This window comes from Oncorhynchus nerka, linkage group LG20 (genome assembly GCF_034236695.1).
Source record: "Oncorhynchus nerka isolate Pitt River linkage group LG20, Oner_Uvic_2.0, whole genome shotgun sequence".
NCBI lineage: Eukaryota > Metazoa > Chordata > Actinopteri > Salmoniformes > Salmonidae > Oncorhynchus > Oncorhynchus nerka.
This window is the reverse complement of record NC_088415.1, coordinates 12,610,884-12,631,971: the sequence shown is the minus strand read 5'-3', so window position 1 is coordinate 12,631,971 and position 21,088 is coordinate 12,610,884. Positions and strand designations below refer to the sequence as shown.

The following is a 21,088-nucleotide window of genomic DNA, read 5'->3' as shown; positions in this document are numbered from 1 at the left end:
AGCCCCTCGTCTGGCATCCATTAAACTAACATGGATGGATGGATGGACAGGGACATTCCTGAGCAGCAGCTTTGTCCCTGCACTCATTAAGCCAGACAATGGCAAAGATTGTCATTCATTGCCACTGGCTTTCTCCTTCAGGCCCACATCCACTCGACTAATGACTGTCCTGAGTGGCCCTCCCCTGGGAGACACTGAGCCACAGGCCCCGGGCTGGTCCTGGATTACACAGGGGTTAGCAGGGGTAAACATCAGGACAACCAGAACCACTGCAATACCACAACCTCACCATCTATCTCTGTCACGTCACACACACACACACACACACACACACACACACACACACACACGTGTCTTGTTCTTCTATCGTCGTGGGGACCTAAAATTAGTTTCCATTCAAAATCCTATTTTCCCTAACAACAAAACCTTACCCTTACCATAACCCTAAACCTAACTCCTAACTCTAACTCTAAACCGAACCAATAACCCTTACCCTAATTCTAATTCTAGCCCTAACTCCTGAATTTAAAATAGCCTTTGACCTCATGGGGATGTGGGAAATATCCCCACAAGGGATCATTTGTCTTTGTTTTACAGTCCTTGTGGGGACTTTAGGGGATTTTAGGTCCCAACAAGGATAGAAGAACCAACCCACTCAACCCATACCCGATCTAACCAACACACACACAGGTGCACACACACCAGCCGCGAACCACCTGAGCAGAAAGGAGCAGGACAGGAAGGAAGAGTCTATTTGGGCTTAGGCAGGCTGGACACTGTGCTCCCCACCACTGAGCACTTTTCCATCCTGCCGGCTGAGCGTCCCAGTCAGTCTGCTGGGCCTGAGTCATGGGGGACCCTTTTAACTGCAACACCAACCAGCAATATAGAGACAAAGGAATGTCCAGAGTTAACCCTTTCCACTGTCTGTGATAACAACAAGCCTCTAACTACAGAGAGGTGCCTGGCTGAGCACCTCAGCCACTGTGTTGACTGAGCTGCATGACAACAGGGTGTGAACAAGGTTAGTCACTCAGACCCACTGTGTGTGTGAGTGTGTGTGTGGCTGTATGCAAACACTCTTCTGACACATACAAAGGAAATCCCTCCTTGAAGAGTCTTTTGTTGGTGAACCTGGCAGGTGAAAAACCTTTGGCCAATTGTTAATTGAAAATACTAAACCATGAACCCTTCATTAGAAGTCTCGTTCTGTACGGGCAGTCGGAAATGGTCCATGACCACTCTTCATGCTGAGAGGAAAAGGTGAGGAGGAGAGGACAGGAGAGGATACGAGAGGACAGGAGAGAGGACAGGAGAGGATACGAGAGGACAGGAGAAGACAGGAGAGGATACGAGAGGACAGTAGAAGACAGGAGAGGATACGAGAGGATAGGAGAGAGGACAGGAGAGGATACGAGAGGACAGGAGAAGACAGGAGAGGATACGAGAGGACAGGAGAGAGGACAGGAGAGGATACGAGAGGACAGGAGAGAGGACAGGAGAGGATACGAGAGGACAGGAGAAGACAGGAGAGGATACGAGAGGACAGGAGAAGACAGGAGAGGATACGAGAGGACAGGAGCGAGGACAGGAGAGGATACGAGAGGACAGGAGAAGACAGGAGAGGATACGAGAGGACAGGAGAAGACAGGAGAGGATACGAGAGGACAGGAGAGAGGACAGGAGAGGATACGAGAGGACAGGAGAAGACAGGAGAGTATACGAGAGGACAGGAGAGAGGACAGGAGAGGATACGAGAGGACAGGAGAAGACAGGAGAGGATACGAGAGGACAGGAGAAGACAGGAGAGGATACGAGAGGACAGGAGATGACAGGAGAGGATACGAGAGGACAGGAGAGAGGACAGGAGAGGATACGAGAGGACAGGAGGAGACAGGAGAGGACAGGAGAAGACAGGAGAGAGGACAGGAGAGGAAACGAGAGGACAGGAGAGAGGACAGGAGAGGAAACAAGAGGACAGGAGAGAGGACAGGAGAGGAAACAAGAGGACAGGAGAAGACAGGAGAGAGGACAGGAGGAGGAAACGAGAAGACAGGAGAAGACAGGAGAGGATACGAGAAGACAGGAGAAGACAGGAGAGGATACGAGAGGACAGGAGAAGACAGGAGAGGATACGAGAGGACAGGAGAAGACAGGAGAGGATACGAGAGGACAGGAGAGAGGACAGGAGAGGATACGAGAGGACAGGAGGAGACAGGAGAGGACAGGAGAGAGGACAGGAGAGGAAACGAGAGGACAGGAGAGAGGACAGGAGAGGAAACAAGAGGACAGGAGAAGACAGGAGGAGGAAACGAGAGGACAGGAGAGGATAGGAGAAGACAGGTCAGGAGAGGACAGGCTATATGTCTGTGTGATATAGTTTCTCATTAGGTTTTTCTCATCAAACAGCAGAACATATCAACACCATGCGTATCAACAGTCCTCCTACTCCTCTGTCAACACCACTACCCAGCCAGCCGCCACTCCAACTCCGTTACCATGGAGAAGTCAATTATTCTAAATCTCTTTGAGACATGTTGCAGCAGGGTGCTGATCCAACACATACTGTGAGAAGGTTTCCTCCCCTCCAACCTCTTATATAAATCACAGGAAAGAGACGCAGGGCTGACAACAGAGGCTTTCCCCCGATCCTTCCTTTACACGCAGAGACATTTCTCAAGCCCCCCCAGAGCAACTATGTAGAGGTGGAGAGTGTTTGTTATGAAGATTAAATCTCCTTTCACACTTCCATTTAGATCAACCAGAGGGATAGAGACAGAGAGAGGCAGAGAGAGATAGAGAGAGACAAACACCATTGTAAATACAACCCATATTTATGCTTATTTATTTTCCCTTGTGTACTTTAACCATTTGTACATTGTTACAACACTAATTGTGATATGACATTTGTAATGTCTTTATTGTTTTGAAACTTCTGTATGTGTAATGTTTACTGTTTGCATTGTTTTTTTTCACTTTTGTATATTATCTACCTCACTTGCTTCGTAAGAAGAATTTCAAGGTCCTGGAGTGGCCTAGCCAGTCTCCAGATCTCAACCCCATAGAAAATCTTTGGAGGGAGTTGAAAGTCCGTGTTGCCCAGCAACAGCCCCAAAACATCACTGCTCTAGAGGAGATCTGCATTGAGGAATGGGCCAAAATACCAGCAACAGTGTGTGACAAACTTGTGAAGACTTACAGAAAACGTTTGACCTCTGTCATTGCCAACAAAGGGTATATAACAAACTATTGAGATAAACTTTTGTTATTGACTAAAATACTTATTTTCCACCATAATTTGCAAATAAATTCATAAAAAATCCTACAATGTGATTTTCTGGATTTTTTCCCCTCATTTTGTCTGTCCTAGTTGAAGTGTATCAATGATGAAAAAAACAGGCCTCTCTCATCTTTTTAAGTGGGAGAACTTGCACAATTGGTGGCTGACTAAATACTTTTTTCCCCACTGTATACAAAAGTGAAATGAACAATAAAAATGAACAGTAAACATTGCACATACGCTCACTTTGAGTCCAGTCAGAGGAATACCATTAGAGTGCCTTTAGAGGGGAGGGGGGCTGCAGGGAGGCCCACAGCAGGCCGTGGTGGTTGGCCGTGGTGGTTGGCCGTGGTGGTTGGCCGTGGTGGTTGGCCGTGGTGGTTGGCCGGGGTGGTTGGCCGTGGTGGTTGGCCGTGGTGGTTGGCCGTGGGTGGTTGGCCGTGGTGGTTGGCCGTGGTGGTTGGCCGGGGTGGTTGGCCGGGGTGGTTGGCCGTGGTGGTTGGCCGGGGTGGTTGGCCGTGGTGGTTGGCCGGGGTGGTTGGCCGTGGTGGTTGGCCGTGGTGGTTGGCCGTGGTGGTTGGCCGTGGTGAGATCACAGGATTGAAGGAAGGAAGGTAGTGGAAGGTAGTAGAGCTTGGCGATACGGACAAAAATCCATATTGTGATAAATGGCCTGAATTGATGTCAGAATGATAAATAGTTTATAACATGAATGTGCATCACTGTTTTTATTTTGTTATCATTTTAACTACTACTACAGGTTTCATGATTGTAGCCATCATTGGTTCCATTAACAATCACTTATATTACAAAACTCGTGTCATTTCAAACTTGACATTTCTCTGGTACAGGCTACGTACTGTACTGAATGACATCAGCAAAATGCCTACAATAAGTGATCGGTGTCTAGAAGGCAGCCGGGGATACAGTGCCTGCTGGACCATAATGCTGATAATGTCATGAAAGATTAAACCCAATTTTAACATTTAACAAACGTAACATTCAACTCTTGACTTTTTCTTCTACTAAAACGTTAAAACAATCAGCAGGTGAAGTTTAGGGTGAGGGCATTGTAGTGTCAGCAGTGACTGAAATGTTGCTTGGTACTTTCTAACTATTCACCGGGAAGCAGGCAGTTAGATAACACATCATCTTCGGGTATACAGCCTATTCCTCATCACACTGTGGGCTAGGAGCCAAATTTAAAAAAAAAAAAATAATGTATACAGCATTCATTACCCTCCATTTGGATTAGAACATAAACAGCAACCCTGGCATGGGTCTTCAAGTCATGACCCAGGAGTAGAGTGAATGTAGCACACGTCCTAGCTATGTTAATGAGCTGAGCCCCTGAATCACGGCCCGTCTTAATGAGCAGGCGTTTTTACTGACTACTACTCTGTGACCCAGGCCTAAAGAACACCATGCCAGGGACACAGGCCAGTTAGACCAGTTAAATACAGGGAGTGAAATCCACACAACCACAGACAAGCACCTACTGGGTAGCGGTAAAAACCAAACGGAGAGGGATGGGCGCCAAGGGGTTTGGACTGCAGGAGTATTTTGGGGAATGTTATTAAGGCAACTGAAGTGTTTGTGGAAATATCTACTCATTAGAACAGTGTTTCTTCCAGTCCTCAAATAACCCTAACAGCACACAAGCACACCTGATTCAACTTGTCAACTAATCCTCAAGCCCACAATGAGTTGAATAAAGTGAATTTCAATCAAATCAAAATTAAATCCCATTTTATTGGTTGTATACATATATGGGAAACACTGTAGAGTGTAGAATCAGAGTAACATTAGACCCAGTGTTGGTTGCTGTGTTTTTCCCCCAAATAGAATATGAAATGTATTTTTATTCAGCCCTTTTACATCAACAGTTGTCACAATGTGCTATTCAGAAACCCAGCCGAGCAATGCAGAGGCAGAAGTACAGTGGCTATGAAAAACTCTGTAGAAGGCAGGAACCTAGGATGAAACCTAGAGAGGAACCCAGCCTGGTCTCATAGACTAGACGTTACATAGTACATGCAAATCCAGGACATGCAAATTAGTATAATATGTTGCATTTTTGTATGGTTACATAAGACAGAAGATTACTTAAGGCAAAAACGAAAGTAGGGTGGGTGGGTGGGTAGGTAGGCGTATTAACGTGAATATCTAGCAACCCAAAGGTTGCGTGTTCGAATCTCATCACAGACAACTTAAAAATTATAGCTAATTAGCAACTCGAGCCTGTGGATTTCTGAACATGACGTGCCAAACAAACGGAGGTATTTTGGATATTAAAACATTTGTTGCGTAACTGGGAGTCTCGTGAGTGAAAACATCTGAAGATCATCAAAAGGTAAGCGATTAATTTGATTGCTTTTCTGATTTTCGTGACCAAGCTACTTTGATGCTAGGTGTTGATAATGTTTTGTCTAGTGATCGATAAACTTACACAAACGCTTGTATTGCTTCGCTGTAAAACATATTTAAAAAATCTGACACGACAGGTGGTTTAACAAAGAGCTAAGCTGTGTTTTGCTATATTGCACTTGTGATTTCATGAATATAAATATTCTTTGTAATATTTTTTGAATGTGGCGCTCTGCAATTCAGCGGTTGTTGATGAAAATTATCCCGGTAACAGGATGGGTTGCGTCAAGAAGTTATTAATGTCATCTTTATTTTATTACTTATCGTTAATGTCATTATTTTATTACTTATCGTTAATGTCATTATTTTATTTCTTATCGTTAATGTCATTACTTTATTACTTATCGTTAATGTCATTACTTTATTACTTATGGTTAAGGTCATTATTTTATTACTTATTGTTAATGTGATTATTTTATTTCTTATCGTTAATGTCATTACTTTATTACTTATGGTTAAGGTCATTATTTTATTACTTATCGTTAATGTCATTATTTTATTACTTAATGGCGTTAATGGGGTCTTTGGTGTAATTATCAATGCACAAGCACCTTGCTTCACATTTTATTAAAGTCATAAAAAAGTGTGTCATTGCGTGAAATTTAAAATGCATTCTGTCATTAATAAATGTGTAATGTGATGTATTTTAACATTACACATTTTAATAGTATTTATACATTTTTATTTTACCCCCTTTTTCGCCCCAATTTCGTCATATCCATTTACGATCTTGTCTCATTGATGCAACTTCCCAACAGGCTCGGAGGAGGCGAAGGTCGAGTCATGCGTCCTCCAACACATGAACAACCACACCACACTTCTCAATACCAGCTCGCTTTACCCGGAAGCAGCTGCACCAATGTGTCAGAGGAAACACCATTCAACTGACAACCGAAGTCAGCCTGCAGGCGCCCGGCTCAGCGCGCTCTAGGAGTCGCTCAGCGCGCTCTAGGAGTCGCTCAGCGCGCTCTAGGAGTCGCTCAGCGCGATGAGCCAAGTAAAGTCCCCCGGGCCAAACCCTCCTTTAACCCGGGCGACGCTGGGACAATTGTACACTGCCCTAAGGGACTCCCAGTCACAGCAAGTTGTGACAGATTCAGACTCCTGATAAAGAAAACAATCGTCTTCACTTGGATATACAGACAGTTATGGCTGGAGACGACACATGACGGACAGTCATAATGACATTGTGTAGTTGTGTAGCATTGGTGGCATTGTGGTTACTACAGGCTGAAGAGTTGACCAAAGTTGACCTAGATTTACCTCACTAACTCCTCAAACCTGTTTCACAGGATACCCCTCAGTTAATCCAGAGCCGTTGCTTTAGATTGTCTTGTGTTGTTACAAAGTCATGACTAACTTACATGTCAGGTTTAGAAGTACTCTACCACGGCTTTTGTGTGTAGCGGTACAGTTTCATTAATTCATGGCCTGGGCAGCTCAGACGCGCCTCCTCACAGCTGTCTCCCTCCCCATCGAGGTTTCTTATGCAGACGGCACCAACCCACCACCCCACCCAGTAGAGAAGGTCTCTGCACTGACACACCCTACCATTCCCAGGGTTTGTCCTACTGTACCACTCCCTGCCTGTTCTCACCCTACCACTATGGTGATCACTGTTCTACTGTACCACTCCCTGCCTGTTCTCACCCTACCACTATGGGGATCACTGTTCTACTGTACCACTCCCTGCCTGTTCTCACCCTACCACTATGGGGATCACTGTCCTACTGTACCACTCCCTGGCTGTTCTCACCCTACCACTATGGTGATCACTGTTCTACTGTACCACTCCCTGCCTGTTCTCACCCTACCACTATGGGGATCACTGTCCTACTGTACCACTCCCTGCCTGTTCTCACCCTACCACTATGGGGATCACTGTTCTACTGTACCACTCCCTGCCTGTTCTCACCCTACCACTATGGGGATCACTGTTCTACTGTACCACTCCCTGCCTGTTCTCACCCTACCACTATGGGGATCACTGTCCTACTGTACCACTCCCTGCCTGTTCTCACCCTACCACTATGGGGATCACTGTTCTACTGTACCACTCCCTGCCTGTTCTCACCCTACCACTATGGTGATCACTGTTCTACTGTACCACTACCTGCCTGTTCTCATCCTACCACTATGGGGATCACTGTCCTACTGTGCCTGTTCTCACCCTACCACTATGGGGATCACTGTTCTACTGTACCACTCCCTGCCTGTTCTCACCCTACCACTATGGGGATCACTGTCCTACTGTACCACTCCCTGCCTGTTCTCACCCTACCACTATGGGGATCACTGTTCTACTGTACCACTCCCTGGCTGTTCTCACCCTACCACTATGGGGATCACTGTCCTACTGTACCACTCCCTGCCTGTTCTCACCCTACCACTATGGGGATCACTGTTCTACTGTACCACTCCCTGCCTGTTCTCACCCTACCACTATGGGGATCACTGTCCTACTGTACCACTCCCTGCCTGTTCTCACCCTACCACTATGGGGATCACTGTCCTACTGTACCACTCCCTGCCTGTTCTCACCCTACCACTATGGGGATCACTGTTCTACTGTACCACTCCCTGCCTGTTCTCACCCTACCACTATGGGGATCACTGTTCTACTGTACCACTCCCTGGCTGTTCTCACCCTACCACTATGGGGATCACTGTCCTACTGTACCACTCCCTGCCTGTTCTCACCCTACCACTATGGGGATCACTGTCCTACTGTACCACTCCCTGCCTGTTCTCACCCTACCACTATGGGGATCACTGTCCTACTGTACCACTCCCTGCCTGTTCTCACTCTACCACTATGGGGATCACTGTCCTACTGTACCACTCCCTGCCTGTTCTCACCCTACCACTATGGGGATCACTGTCCTACTGTACCACTCCCTGCCTGTTCTCACCCTACCACTATGGGGATCACTGTTCTACTGTACCACTCCCTGGCTGTTCTCACCCTACCACTATGGTGATCACTGTTCTACTGTACCACTCCCTGCCTGTTCTCACCCTACCACTATGGGGATCACTGTTCTACTGTACCACTCCCTGCCTGTTCTCACCCTACCATTATGGGGATCACTGTTCTACTGTACCACTCCCTGCCTGTTCTCACCCTACCACTATGGGGATCACTGTTCTACTGTACCACTCCCTGCCTGTTCTCACCCTACCACTATGGTGATCACTGTTCTACTGTACCACTCCCTGCCTGTTCTCACCCTACCACTATGGGGATCACTGTTCTACTGTACCACTCCCTGCCTGTTCTCACCCTACCACTATGGGGATCACTGTTCTACTGTACCACTCCCTGCCTGTTCTCACCCTACCACTATGGGGATCACTGTTCTACTGTACCACTCCCTGCCTGTTCTCACCCTACCACTATGGTGATCACTGTTCTACTGTACCACTACCTGCCTGTTCTCATCCTACCACTATGGGGATCACTGTTCTACTGTACCACTCCCTGCCTGTTCTCACCCTACCACTATGGGGATCACTGTTTAGCCACGTTGACTCAAACCTATTATAGCCTACAGATATACAACAACAACGCAAACAATTGCACACGTGCACATAAAGGAGTTTGCACATGAACCCACACAGTTACTTTCCATCAACCAACCAACAACCAGCTTTCTAGGGCTCCCGAGTGATGCAACGGTCTAAGGCACTGCATCTCAGTTCAAGAGGTGTCACTACAGCCCTTGGTTTGAATCCAGGCTGTATCACATCCGGATGTGATTGGGAGTCCCATAAGGCGGTGCACTGCGTTGTCCAGGTTTGGCCAGGGTAGGCTGTCATTGTAAATAAGAATTTGTTCTTAACTGACTTGCCTAGTTAAATAAAGGTTAAATAAATAAAATAAACACACAGACTCAGCTGTGAAGGACTAAAGGTCTTTGACAACATCTACAATGGTCATTGGTGAAGTCCACAATGGTCAGTTCTCTCTGATTCATCCTGCAGGCAGTGGCCCAACAATGCAGCTTTTCAGCCCAAACTCCCAATCAGCATATAGTGACCCCAACCAGTAAAAACAGTCCCACATACCTGGCGTGTCGGGGCTCAGACAGATACAAACAGAACAGTTGGACGGAGAGGAGAACCATACGAGAGAGAGACATTATAGAAAAATCTACAACAGCAGAGGCCTCAGCCAGCAGTAACCACAACGCCACCAATGCTGCACAACTACACAATCTCATTATGGCTGTCCATTTACATTTACATGTAAGTCATTTAGCAGACGCTCTTATCATCATGTGTCATCTCCAGCCATAACTGTCTGTATATCTAAGTGAAGATGATTGTTGTCTGCCTGCATCAGGATAGCTTTATTCAACCATTTTTTTAAAACCTGGCAAGTCAGTTAAGAACAAATTCTTATTTTCAATGGCGGCCTAGGAACAGTGGGTTAACTACCTGTTCAGGGGCAGAACGACAGATTTGTACCTTGTCAGCTCGGGGATATCAACTTGCAACCTTTCGGTTACTAGTCCAACGCTCTAACCACTAGGCTACCCTGCCGCCTCTACACTCTAACCACTAGGCTACCCTGCCGCCTCTACACTCTAACCACTAGGCTACCCTGCCGCCTCTACACTCTAACCACTAGGCTACCCTGCCGCCTCTACACTCTAACCACTAGGCTACCCTGCCGCCTCTACACTCTAACCACTAGGCTACCCTGCCGCCCCATAGATCATTCATTTTAATGATGGACAAACACAAGTAGTGGAGGTTGTGTGTGGGTGACTGAAGAGGTCAGAACCTAACACTATTTATTTCAGCAATGCTCCTGTTCACCCGGGATACCCATGGGTGGGGTGGGAGGGGTGGGGGTGGGGGGTGGGGGGGGTTAACTACATGTTATTGTCTTAAGAATGTATTTATATGGTAATAACAATTTGCGTTTGACAAATGTTTGTTCTTTTTCATTTCCATAGCATAACATTTGCATTTCAAATAAAGAGAACATTTAAATTTAAGGCACGCAAAGGGAAACCGAGACAATACGTTTTCCTATAAAGTTTGAGTAATGTAAAACTTCATCTCCAGACTATAGCCTACTTCAAGCCCGTTGTATTATTTTACTGTAGCACAGCAGACAGTGGAAATCATCAATCCGAAGAAGTGAGATGCGGCAACACGAGGATTAACAGCAAAAACGTGTCACATTATATCGGTGAGGGTGGGAGATGGGACGGGAGGGGGAGACGGGACGGGACGGGAGAGACGGGACGGGATGGGGGGGGAGACGGGACGGGGGTGGGACAGGACGGGGGGTGGGAGACGGGACAGGACGGGGGGGGAGACGGGATGGGACAGGACGAGGGGAGACGGGACCGGACAGGACGGGATGGGACAGGACAGGGGGGACGGGGGGACGGGGGAGTTGTAACACATGTCCCTTTTCCACAAATGAAAACTCTCTCCAGTATGACTATAGACCATATTGAATACTTAGTATAATATTAATAGTTAGTATAATAGTAATAATACAATAGTAATAGTTAGTATGATAGTAATAGTTAGTATAATAGTAATAGTTAGTATAATAGTAGTAGTTAGTATAATAGTAATAGTTAGTATAATAGTAATAGTTAGTATAATAGTAATAGTTAGTGTAATAGTAATAGTTAGTATAATAGTAACATAATAAACGGCTCTCTATCCACTGGATGTGTACCAAACTCACTAAAAGTGGCAGTAATAAAGCATCTCTTGAAAAAGCCAAACCTTGACCCAGAAAATATAAAAAACTATCGGCCTATATCGAATCTTCCATTCCTCTCAAAAATTTTAGAGAAGGCTGTTGCGCAGCAACTCACTGCCTTCCTGAAGACAAACAATGTATACGAAATGCTTCAGTCTGGTTTTAGACCCCATCATAGCACTGAGACGGCACTTGTGAAGGTGGTAAATGACATTTTAATGGCAACGGACCGAGGCTCTGCATCTGTCCTCGTGCTCCTAGACCTTAGTGCTGCTTTTGATACCATCGATCACCACATTCTTTTGGAGAGATTGGAAACCCAAATTGGTCTACACGGACATGTTCTGGCCTGGTTTAGATCTTATCTGTCGGAAAGATATCAGTTTGTCTCTGTGAATGGTTTGTCCTCTGACAAATCAACTGTAAATTTCGGTGTTCCTCAAGGTTCTGTTTAAGGACCACTATTGTTTTCACTATATATTTTACCTCTTGGGGATGTTATTCGAAAACATAATGTAAACTTTCACTGCTATGCGGATGACACACAGCTGTACATTTCAATGAAACATGGTGAAGCCCCAAAATTGCCCTCGCTAGAAGCATGTGTTTCAGACATAAGGAAGTGGATGGCTGCAAACTTTCTACTATTAAACTCGGACAAAACAGAGATGCTTGTTCTAGGTCCCAAGAAACAAAGAGATCTTCTGTTGAATCTGACAATTAATCTTAATGGTTGTACAGTCGTCTCAAATAAAACTGTGAAGGACCTCGGCGTTACTCTGGACCCTGATCTCTCTTTTGAAGAACATATCAAGACCATTTCGAGGACAGCTTTTTTCCATCTACGTAACATTGCAAAAATCAGAAACTTTCTGTCCAAAAATGATGCAGAAAAATTAATCCATGCTTTTGTCACTTCTAGGTTAGACTACTGCAATGCTCTATTTTCCGGCTACCCGGATAAAGCACTAAATAAACTTCAGTTAGTGCTGAATACGGCTGCTAGAATCCTGACTAGAACCAAAAAAAATTATCATATTACTCCAGTGCTAGCCTCTCTACACTGGCTTCCTGTCAAAGCAAGGGCTGATTTCAAGGTTTTACTGCTAACCTACAAAGCATTACATGGGCTTGCTCCTACCTATCTCTCTGATTTGGTCCTGCCGTACATACCTACACGTACGCTACGGTCACAAGACGCAGGCCTCCTAATTGTCCCTAGAATTTCTAAGCAAACAGCTGGAGGCAGGGCTTTCTCCTATAGAGCTCCATTTTTATGGAACGGTCTGCCTACCCATGTCAGAGACGCAAACTCGGTCTCAACCTTTAAGTCTTTACTGAAGACTCATCTCTTCAGTGGGTCATATGATTGAGTGTAGTCTGGCCCAGGAGTGGGAAGGTGAACGGAAAGGCTCTGGAGCAACGAACCGCCCTTGCTGTCTCTGCCTGGCCGATTCCCCTCTTTCCACTGGGATTCTCTGCCTCTACCCTGTTACGGGGGCTGAGTCACTGGCTTACTGGGGCTCTCTCATGCCGTCCCTGGGGGGGGGTGCGTCACCTGGGTGGGTTGATTCACTGTTGTGGTCGGCCTGTCTGGGTTGGCGCCCCCCCCTTGGGTTGTGCCGTGGCGGAGATCTTTAGTTAGTATAGTTAGTATAGTAATAGTTAGTATAATAGTAATAGTTGGTGTAATAGTAATAGTATAATAGTAATAGTTAGTATAATAGTAATAGTTGGTGTAATAGTAATAGTATAATAGTAATAGTTAGTATAATAGTAATAGTTGGTGTAATAGTAAATAGTATAATAGTAATAGTTAGTGTAATATAGTATAATAGTTAGCATAATAAATAGTTAGTATAATAGTAATACTATCATATAGGTGAATAGTAACCAATTTGTAATAGTAATAGTAATGGATGTAATAGTAATTAGTGTAATAAATGACTTAAATGTAAATGTAATAGTAATAGTTGGTGTAATAGTAATAGTAATAGTATAATAGTAATAGTTAGTGTAATAGTAATAGTTAGTATAATAGTAATAGTTAGTATAATAGTAATAGTTAGTGTAATAGTAATAGTTGGTGTAATAGTAATAGTATAATAGTAATAGTATAATAGTAATAGTTAGTATGATAGTAATAGTTAGTATAATAGTAATAGTTAGTTGGTGTAATAGTGTAGTTAGTAATAAATAGTATAATAGTAATAGTTAGTGTAATAGTTAGTATAATAGTAATAGTTAGTGTAATAGTAATAGTTGGTGTAATAGTAATATAGTATATATAGTATAAGTAATAGTTAGTATAATAGTAATAGTTAATAGGTGTAATAGTAATAGTATAATAGTAAATAGTATAATAGTGTAATAGTAATAGTTAGTATAATAGTAATAGTTAGTATAATAGTAATAGTTAGTGTAATAGTAATAGTTAGTATAATAGTAATAGTTGTAATAGTAATAGTTGGTAATGTAATAGTAAATAGTATAATAGTAATAGTTAGTATAATAGTAATAGTTAGTATAATATAAATAGTAATAGTAATAGTGTAATAGTAATAGTATTAGTAATAATAGTAATAGTTAGTATAATAGTAATAGTTAGTATAATAGTAATAGTTAGTATAATAGTAATAGTTAGTGTAATAGTATAATAGTAATAGTTAGTATAATAGTAATAGTAATAGTATAATAGTAATAGTTAGTATAATAGTAATAGTTAGTATAATAGTAATAGTTAGTATAATAGTAATAGTTAGTATAATAGTAATAGTTATAATAGTAATAGTTAGTATAATAGTAATAGTTAGTATAATAGTAATAGTTGGTGTAATAGTAATAGTATAATAGTAATAGTTGGTGTAATAGTAATAGTTGGTGTAATAGTAATAGTTAGTATAATAGTAATAGTTAGTATAATAGTAATAGTTAGTATAATAGTAATAGTTGGTGTAATAGTAATAGTATAATAGTAATAGTTAGTGTAATAGTAATAGTTAGTATAATAGTAATAGTTGGTGTAATAGTAATAGTATAATAGTAATAGTTAGTGTAATAGTAATAGTTAGTATAATAGTAATAGTTAGTGTAATAGTAATAGTATAATAGTAATAGTTAGTATAATAGTAATAGTTAGTGTAATAGTAATAGTTAGTATAATAGTAATAGTTAGTATAATAGTAATAGTAAAATAGTAATAGTTAGTATAATAGTAATAGTTAGTGTAATAGTAATAGTTAGTATAATAGTAATAGTAATAGTTAGTATAATAGTAATAGTTAGTAGTAATAATAGTAATAGTTAGTAATAATAGTAATAGTTGGTGTAATAGTAATAGTATAATAGTAAATAGTTAGTAATATAATAGTAATAGTTAGTAATAGTTAGTAATAGTAATAGTATAATAGTAATAGTTAGTATAATAGTAATAGTTGGTGTAATAGTAATAGTATAATAGTAATAGTTAGTATAATAGTAATAGTTGGTGTAATAGTAATAGTATAATAGTAATAGTTAGTGTTAGTATAATAGTAATAGTTAGTATAATAGTAATAGTTAGTGTAATAGTAATAGTTAGTATAATAGTAATAGTTGGTGTAATAGTAATAGTATAATAGTAATAGTTAGTATAATAGTAATAGTTAGTATAATAGTAATAGTTAGTGTAATAGTAATAGTTAGTATAATAGTATAGTTAGTATAATAGTAATAGTTAGTGTAATAGTAATAGTTAGTATAATAATAATAGTTAGTATAATAGTAATAGTTAGTATGATAGTAATAGTTAGTATAATAGTAATAGTTAGTATAATAGTAATAGTTAGTATAATAGTAATAGTTAGTGTAATAGTAATAGTTAGTATAATAGTAATAGTTGGTGTAATAGTAATAGTTGTGTAATAGTAATAGTTAGTATAATAGTAATAGTTAGTATAATAGTAATAGTTGGTGTAATAGTAATAGTATAATAGTAATAGTTAGTATAATAGTAATAGTTAGTATAATAGTAATAGTTAGTATAATAGTAATAGTTAGTATAATAGTATAATAGTAATAGTTAGTGTAATAGTAATAGTTAGTATAATAATAATAGTTAGTATAATAGTAATAGTTAGTAGTAATAGTTAGTATAGTAATAGTAATAGTAATTAGTATAATAGTAATAGTTAGTATAATAGTAATTAGTATAATAATAGTAATAGTTATAATAGTAATAGTTAGTACAATATAATAGTAATAGTTAGTAATAGTAATAGTTAGTAATAATAGTAATAGTAATAGTGTAATAGTAATAGTTTGTAATAGTAATAGTATAATAGTAATAGTTAGTGTAATAGTAATAGTTAGTATAATAGTAATAGTTAGTATAATAGTAATAGTTAGTGTAATAGTAATAGTTAGTATAATAGTAATAGTTAGTGTAATAGTAATAGTTAGTATAATAGTAATAGTTAGTGTAATAGTAATAGTTAGTGTAATAGTAATAGTTAGTGTAATAGTAATAGTTGGTGTAATAGTAATAGTATAATAGTAATAGTTAGTGTAATAGTAATAGTATAATAGTAATAGTTAGTATAATAGTAATAGTAATAGTATAATAGTAATAGTTAGTATAATAGTAATAGTTAGTATAATAGTAATAGTTAGTATAATAGTAATAGTTAGTAATAGTAATAGTATAATAGTAATAGTGTAATAGTAATAGTAATAGTATAATAGTAATAGTGTAATAGTAGTATAATAGTAATAGTATAATAGTAATAGTTGGTGTAATAGTAATAGTATAATAGTAATAGTTGCAATAGCAATAGTAATAGTTAGTATAATAGTAATAGTATAGTATAATAGTAATAGTAATAGTATAATAGTAATAGTAATAGTAATAGTATAATAGTAATAGTTAGTATAATAGTAATAGTAATAGTATAATAGTAATAGTTAGTATAATAGTAATAGTAATAGTATAATAGTAATAGTTAGTATAATAGTAATAGTAATAGTATAATAGTAATAGTTAGTATAATAGTAATAGTTAGTATAATAGTAAGTTAGTATAATAGTAATAGTTAGTGTAATAGTAATAGTATAATAGTAATAGTTAGTATAATAGTAATAGTTAGTATAATAGTAATAGTAATAGTATAATAGTAATAGTTAGTGTAATAGTAATAGTTAGTATAATAGTAATAGTTAGTGTAATAGTAATAGTTAGTATAATAGTATAGTTAGTATAATAGTAATAGTTAGTGTAATAGTAATAGTATAATAGTAATAGTTAGTATAATAGTAAAGTTAGTATAATAATAGTTAGTATAATAATAGTTGGTGTAATAGTAATAGTATAATAGTAATAGTTAGTGTATAATAGTAATAGTTAGTATAATAGTAATAGTTAGTATAATATAATAGTATAATAATAGTTAGTATAATAGTAATAGTAATAGTTAGTATAATAGTAATAGTGTAATAGTAAATAGTATAATATAATAGTAATAGTTAGTATAATAGTAAATAGTATAATAGTAAGTAATAGTAATAGTTAGTATAATAGTATAGTTAGTATAATAGTAATAGTATAATAGTAATAGAAATAGTATAATAGTAATAGTTAGTATGATAGTAATAGTTAGTATAATAGTATAGTTAGTATAATAGTAATAGTTGGTGTAATAGTAATAGTATAATAGTAATAGTATAATAGTAATAGTTAGTATAATAGTAATAGTTGGTGTAATAGTAATAGTATAATAGTAATAGTTATAATAGTAATAGTTAGTATAATAGTAATAGTTAGTATAATAGTAATAGTTAGTATAATAGTAATAGTTAGTATAATAGTAATAGTATAATAGTAATAGTTAGTATAATAGTAATAGTTAGTATAATAGTAATAGTTGGTGTAATAGTAATAGTATAATAGTAATAGTATAATAGTAATAGTTGGTGTAATAGTATAATAGTAATAGTATAATAGTAATAGTTAGTATAATAGTAATAGTTAGTATAATAGTAATAGTTGGTGTAATAGTATAATAGTAATAGTATAATAGTAATAGTTAGTATAATAGTAATAGTTAGTATAATAGTAATAGTTAGTATAATAGTAATAGTATAATAGTAATAGTAATAGTATAATAGTAATAGTTGGTGTAATAGTATAATAGTAATAGTATAATAGTAATAGTTAGTATAATAGTAATAGTTAGTATAATAGTAATAGTTAGTATAATATAATAGTATAATAGTAATAGTAATAGTTAGTATAGTATAATAGTATAATAGTTAGTGTAATAGTAATAGTTAGTATAATAGTAATAGTTAGTATAATAGTAATAGTTAGTATAATAGTAATAGTTAGTATAATAGTAATAGTATAATAGTAATAGTTAGTATAATAGTAATAGTTAGTATAATAGTAATAGTATAATAGTAATAGTATAATAGTAATAGTTGGTGTAATAGTAATAGTATAATAGTAATAGTTAGTAATAGTAATAGTTAGTATAATAGTAATAGTATAGTATAATAGTAATAGTTGGTGTAATAGTAATAGTATAATAGTAATAGTTAGTATAATAGTAATAGTAATAGTATAATAGTAATAGTATAATAGTAATATAATAGTAATAGTTAGTATAATAATAGTAATAGTAATAATTAGTATAATAGTAATAGTTAGTATAATAGTAATAGTAATAGTATAATAGTAATAGTTAGTATAATAGTAATAGTAATAGTAATAATAGTAATAGTAATAATAGTTAGTATAATAGTAATAGTAATAGTTAGTATAATAGTAATAGTTAGTGTAATAGTAATAGTTAGTATAATAGTAATAGTTAGTATAATAGTAATAGTTGGTGTAATAGTAATAGTTGGTGTAATAGTAATAGTATAATAGTAATAGTTAGTGTAATAGTAATAATTAGTATAATAGTAATAGTTAGTATAATAGTAATAGTTGGTGTAATAGTAATAGTATAATAGTAATAGTTAGTGTAATAGTAATAGTTAGTATAATAGTAATAGTTAGTGTAATAGTAATAGTTAGTATAATAGTAATAGTTAGTATAATAGTAATAGTTGGTGTAATAGTAATAGTATAATAGTAATAGTAATAGTATAATAGTAATAGTATAATAGTAATAGTAATAGTATAATAGTAATAGTATAATAGTAATAGTTAGTATAATAGTAATAGTTGGTGTAATAGTAATAGTAATAGTATAATAGTAATAGTTAGTATGATAGTAATAGTTAGTATAATAGTATAGTTAGTATAATAGTAATAGTTGGTGTAATAGTAATAGTATAATAGTAATAGTTAGTATGATAGTAATAGTTAGTATAATAGTATAGTTAGTATGGTAGTAATAGTTAGTGTAATAGTACTAGTTAGTATAATAGTACTAGTTAGTATAATAGTAATAGTGCTATGGAACATGCATGTGGTTTTTTATTTGTGTTTTTACTTTGGTAGCTGAACCAAGCTATTTGTAGAAACATCTGCCAAGATTCAAGAGACGAAACTGATCATTAAAATCGGACCACAATCATACAATCCAACTCTGGCTTCCACAGCACAATAAAACATAGTTAATGCTTCCATGGCCTCCATTTGCTCACTGTCTTCACAATGTGTAACTTGGACTCCCTTCAAGTGTGATTATATATACAGTAGTAACACATCTCTGTTATTATATATATAGTACTCACACATCTCTATTCAGTAAGAGCAATACACTGCTCTATCCACTGCACTCATCAACTGATTACAGGCTAACCAATTGATCTAAACTGCCCCAATCATTATATGTCTTTATATAAATGGTATATAGCATGAGGCCAACACTAAACAGCTAATCGACTCTAGTCAGTTGAACTAAAATAGGAATAAAATACGTCCACGCCCGTCCCGCTGATGGTTGCCATTATGCTGGACACATGGAAGTCGGGATGGGAAGTGACTGGCAGATTGACTGACACAGCACCAGAGGGAAAGCATGCTGGACCATGTGTAACTAACCAGCCCTCTCCTGTAGCGTTCAGCATCTGTTCACCGACTTGCATGCCGGTCAAGACCAGGCATGTTTCCCCCCAGACTAGCCCATTAATCCATTGTAAAAACCTTGGATCTCGTGTTTGAACGTTGAAGTTGCCCAGAGGCATGGTTTTACACACCGATAAGGAACAGTGTAATAGACCCTAGTGTAGTTATTGGACAGGCATGCAGTGTTTTAGGATGACTTTCTCTTGAAAAGAAGGACTACATCCGTAATGAATACAATATATTGATCCAGAACAATCAAATAGTTATTGAAATGGGATAACATTTCACCTCCCAATGCATCAGTTGGTATGACTTCTTGGTGTCCTTCATTTCAAGCTTTTTATCCGTTTGAAATGAGTTTGTTCAAATCCTTGACTACATGTTATTGTCTTAGACTGTGTTTATATGGTAACAACGATTTGCGTTTGACAAATGTTTGTTCTTTTTCATTTCCATAGCATAACATTTGCATTTCAAATAAAGGGAAAATGTTACATTTGAGGCACGCAAAGGGAAACCGAGACAATACGTTTTCCTATAAAGTTTGAGTAATGTAAAACTTCATCTCCAGACTATAGCCTACTTCAAGCCTGTTGTAATTATTTTACTGTAGCACAGCAGACAGTGGAAATCATCAATCCGAAGAAGTGAGAAGCGGCAACACGAGGATCAACAGCAAAAACTAGTCACATTATATCGGTCTAGTTTCGTTCACCAAGAGAAACACAAAGTTACATGCATTGACAATACACTGTACAGTAAATAGTAACATGCATACCTTGTCTCGGCCATCTTCCTCACATTGTATGAGCAAAAAGTTGGAATAAGAGTTGCATTGTAGTAGATTTCCCACTAGTTGAAACTATGTATGTGCGTTTCCACGTAACTAGAGCACAGTACTGCCTCACCCCTGCCCTGTCTGTGTGCAAGTCAGTACAGCACACACACCCCTCCACGAAACTCCACCATGGTCATGGTTTATATGTAATCTGATCCCTAACGGACTGTATTTAACTGAGCGGTATACTACAAAGCACCTTGAATGAGTTAGCCAGCTAACTTGCCTAAATATTCTGAAATATATATATATATTTTAGAAGGATAAGTTTGAAATGGGCATGGTCTTATTGACTCAACAATCAAAAACACATATCTAAGTTAAGCTTTCTTAATTAATCAGAAAATCAATAGTTATTTCTGGTTGTTTATCAAAGTTAGCTAGCTAACTCATCGAATTGGCTTTGTAGTATACCCCTCTGTTTCCCCTCTGCATTGGGGTGTCTGATGATCTTGGTGTCAACATGATCCAATACACCCACCTAGTGCTGAGACAGAAATATACATCCCAGACTCATGTTGACTGTCACCCCAGATCCAATTGTGTCCAAAAGTTTGGATCAGTGTCTATTTATTACATTAACTGTTTGGGAAATCATTCTTAGATGTGTACCAATAAATCAACACATTTATCAAGATATTTACTTTTCACCAAAGCTGAAAGAACCAGTGAAACTTGTTACATTTACATTTACATTTAAGTCATTTAGCAGACTGTTGGCTGAATATGGAACAAGATCAAATGTATGGTTAGTCA

General features: G+C 37.7%; 1 protein-coding gene across 2 annotated transcripts in view; it reads right to left on the bottom strand.

Annotated features, from left to right (window-relative positions):
* The window catches only part of LOC115101954 (rho GTPase-activating protein 39-like), a 191,988-nt gene extending 171,576 nt beyond the window's left edge, over positions 1-20,412 (bottom strand). For both annotated transcript variants that reach the window (XM_065005242.1, XM_065005243.1), the window contains exon 1: positions 20,273-20,412. In XM_065005242.1, the coding sequence (XP_064861314.1) occupies positions 20,273-20,286 (14 nt within the window). In that variant the 5' untranslated portion in view covers positions 20,287-20,412. The remainder of the gene's footprint in view (positions 1-20,272) is intronic.
* Between the last annotated feature and the right edge of the window lie 676 nt (positions 20,413-21,088).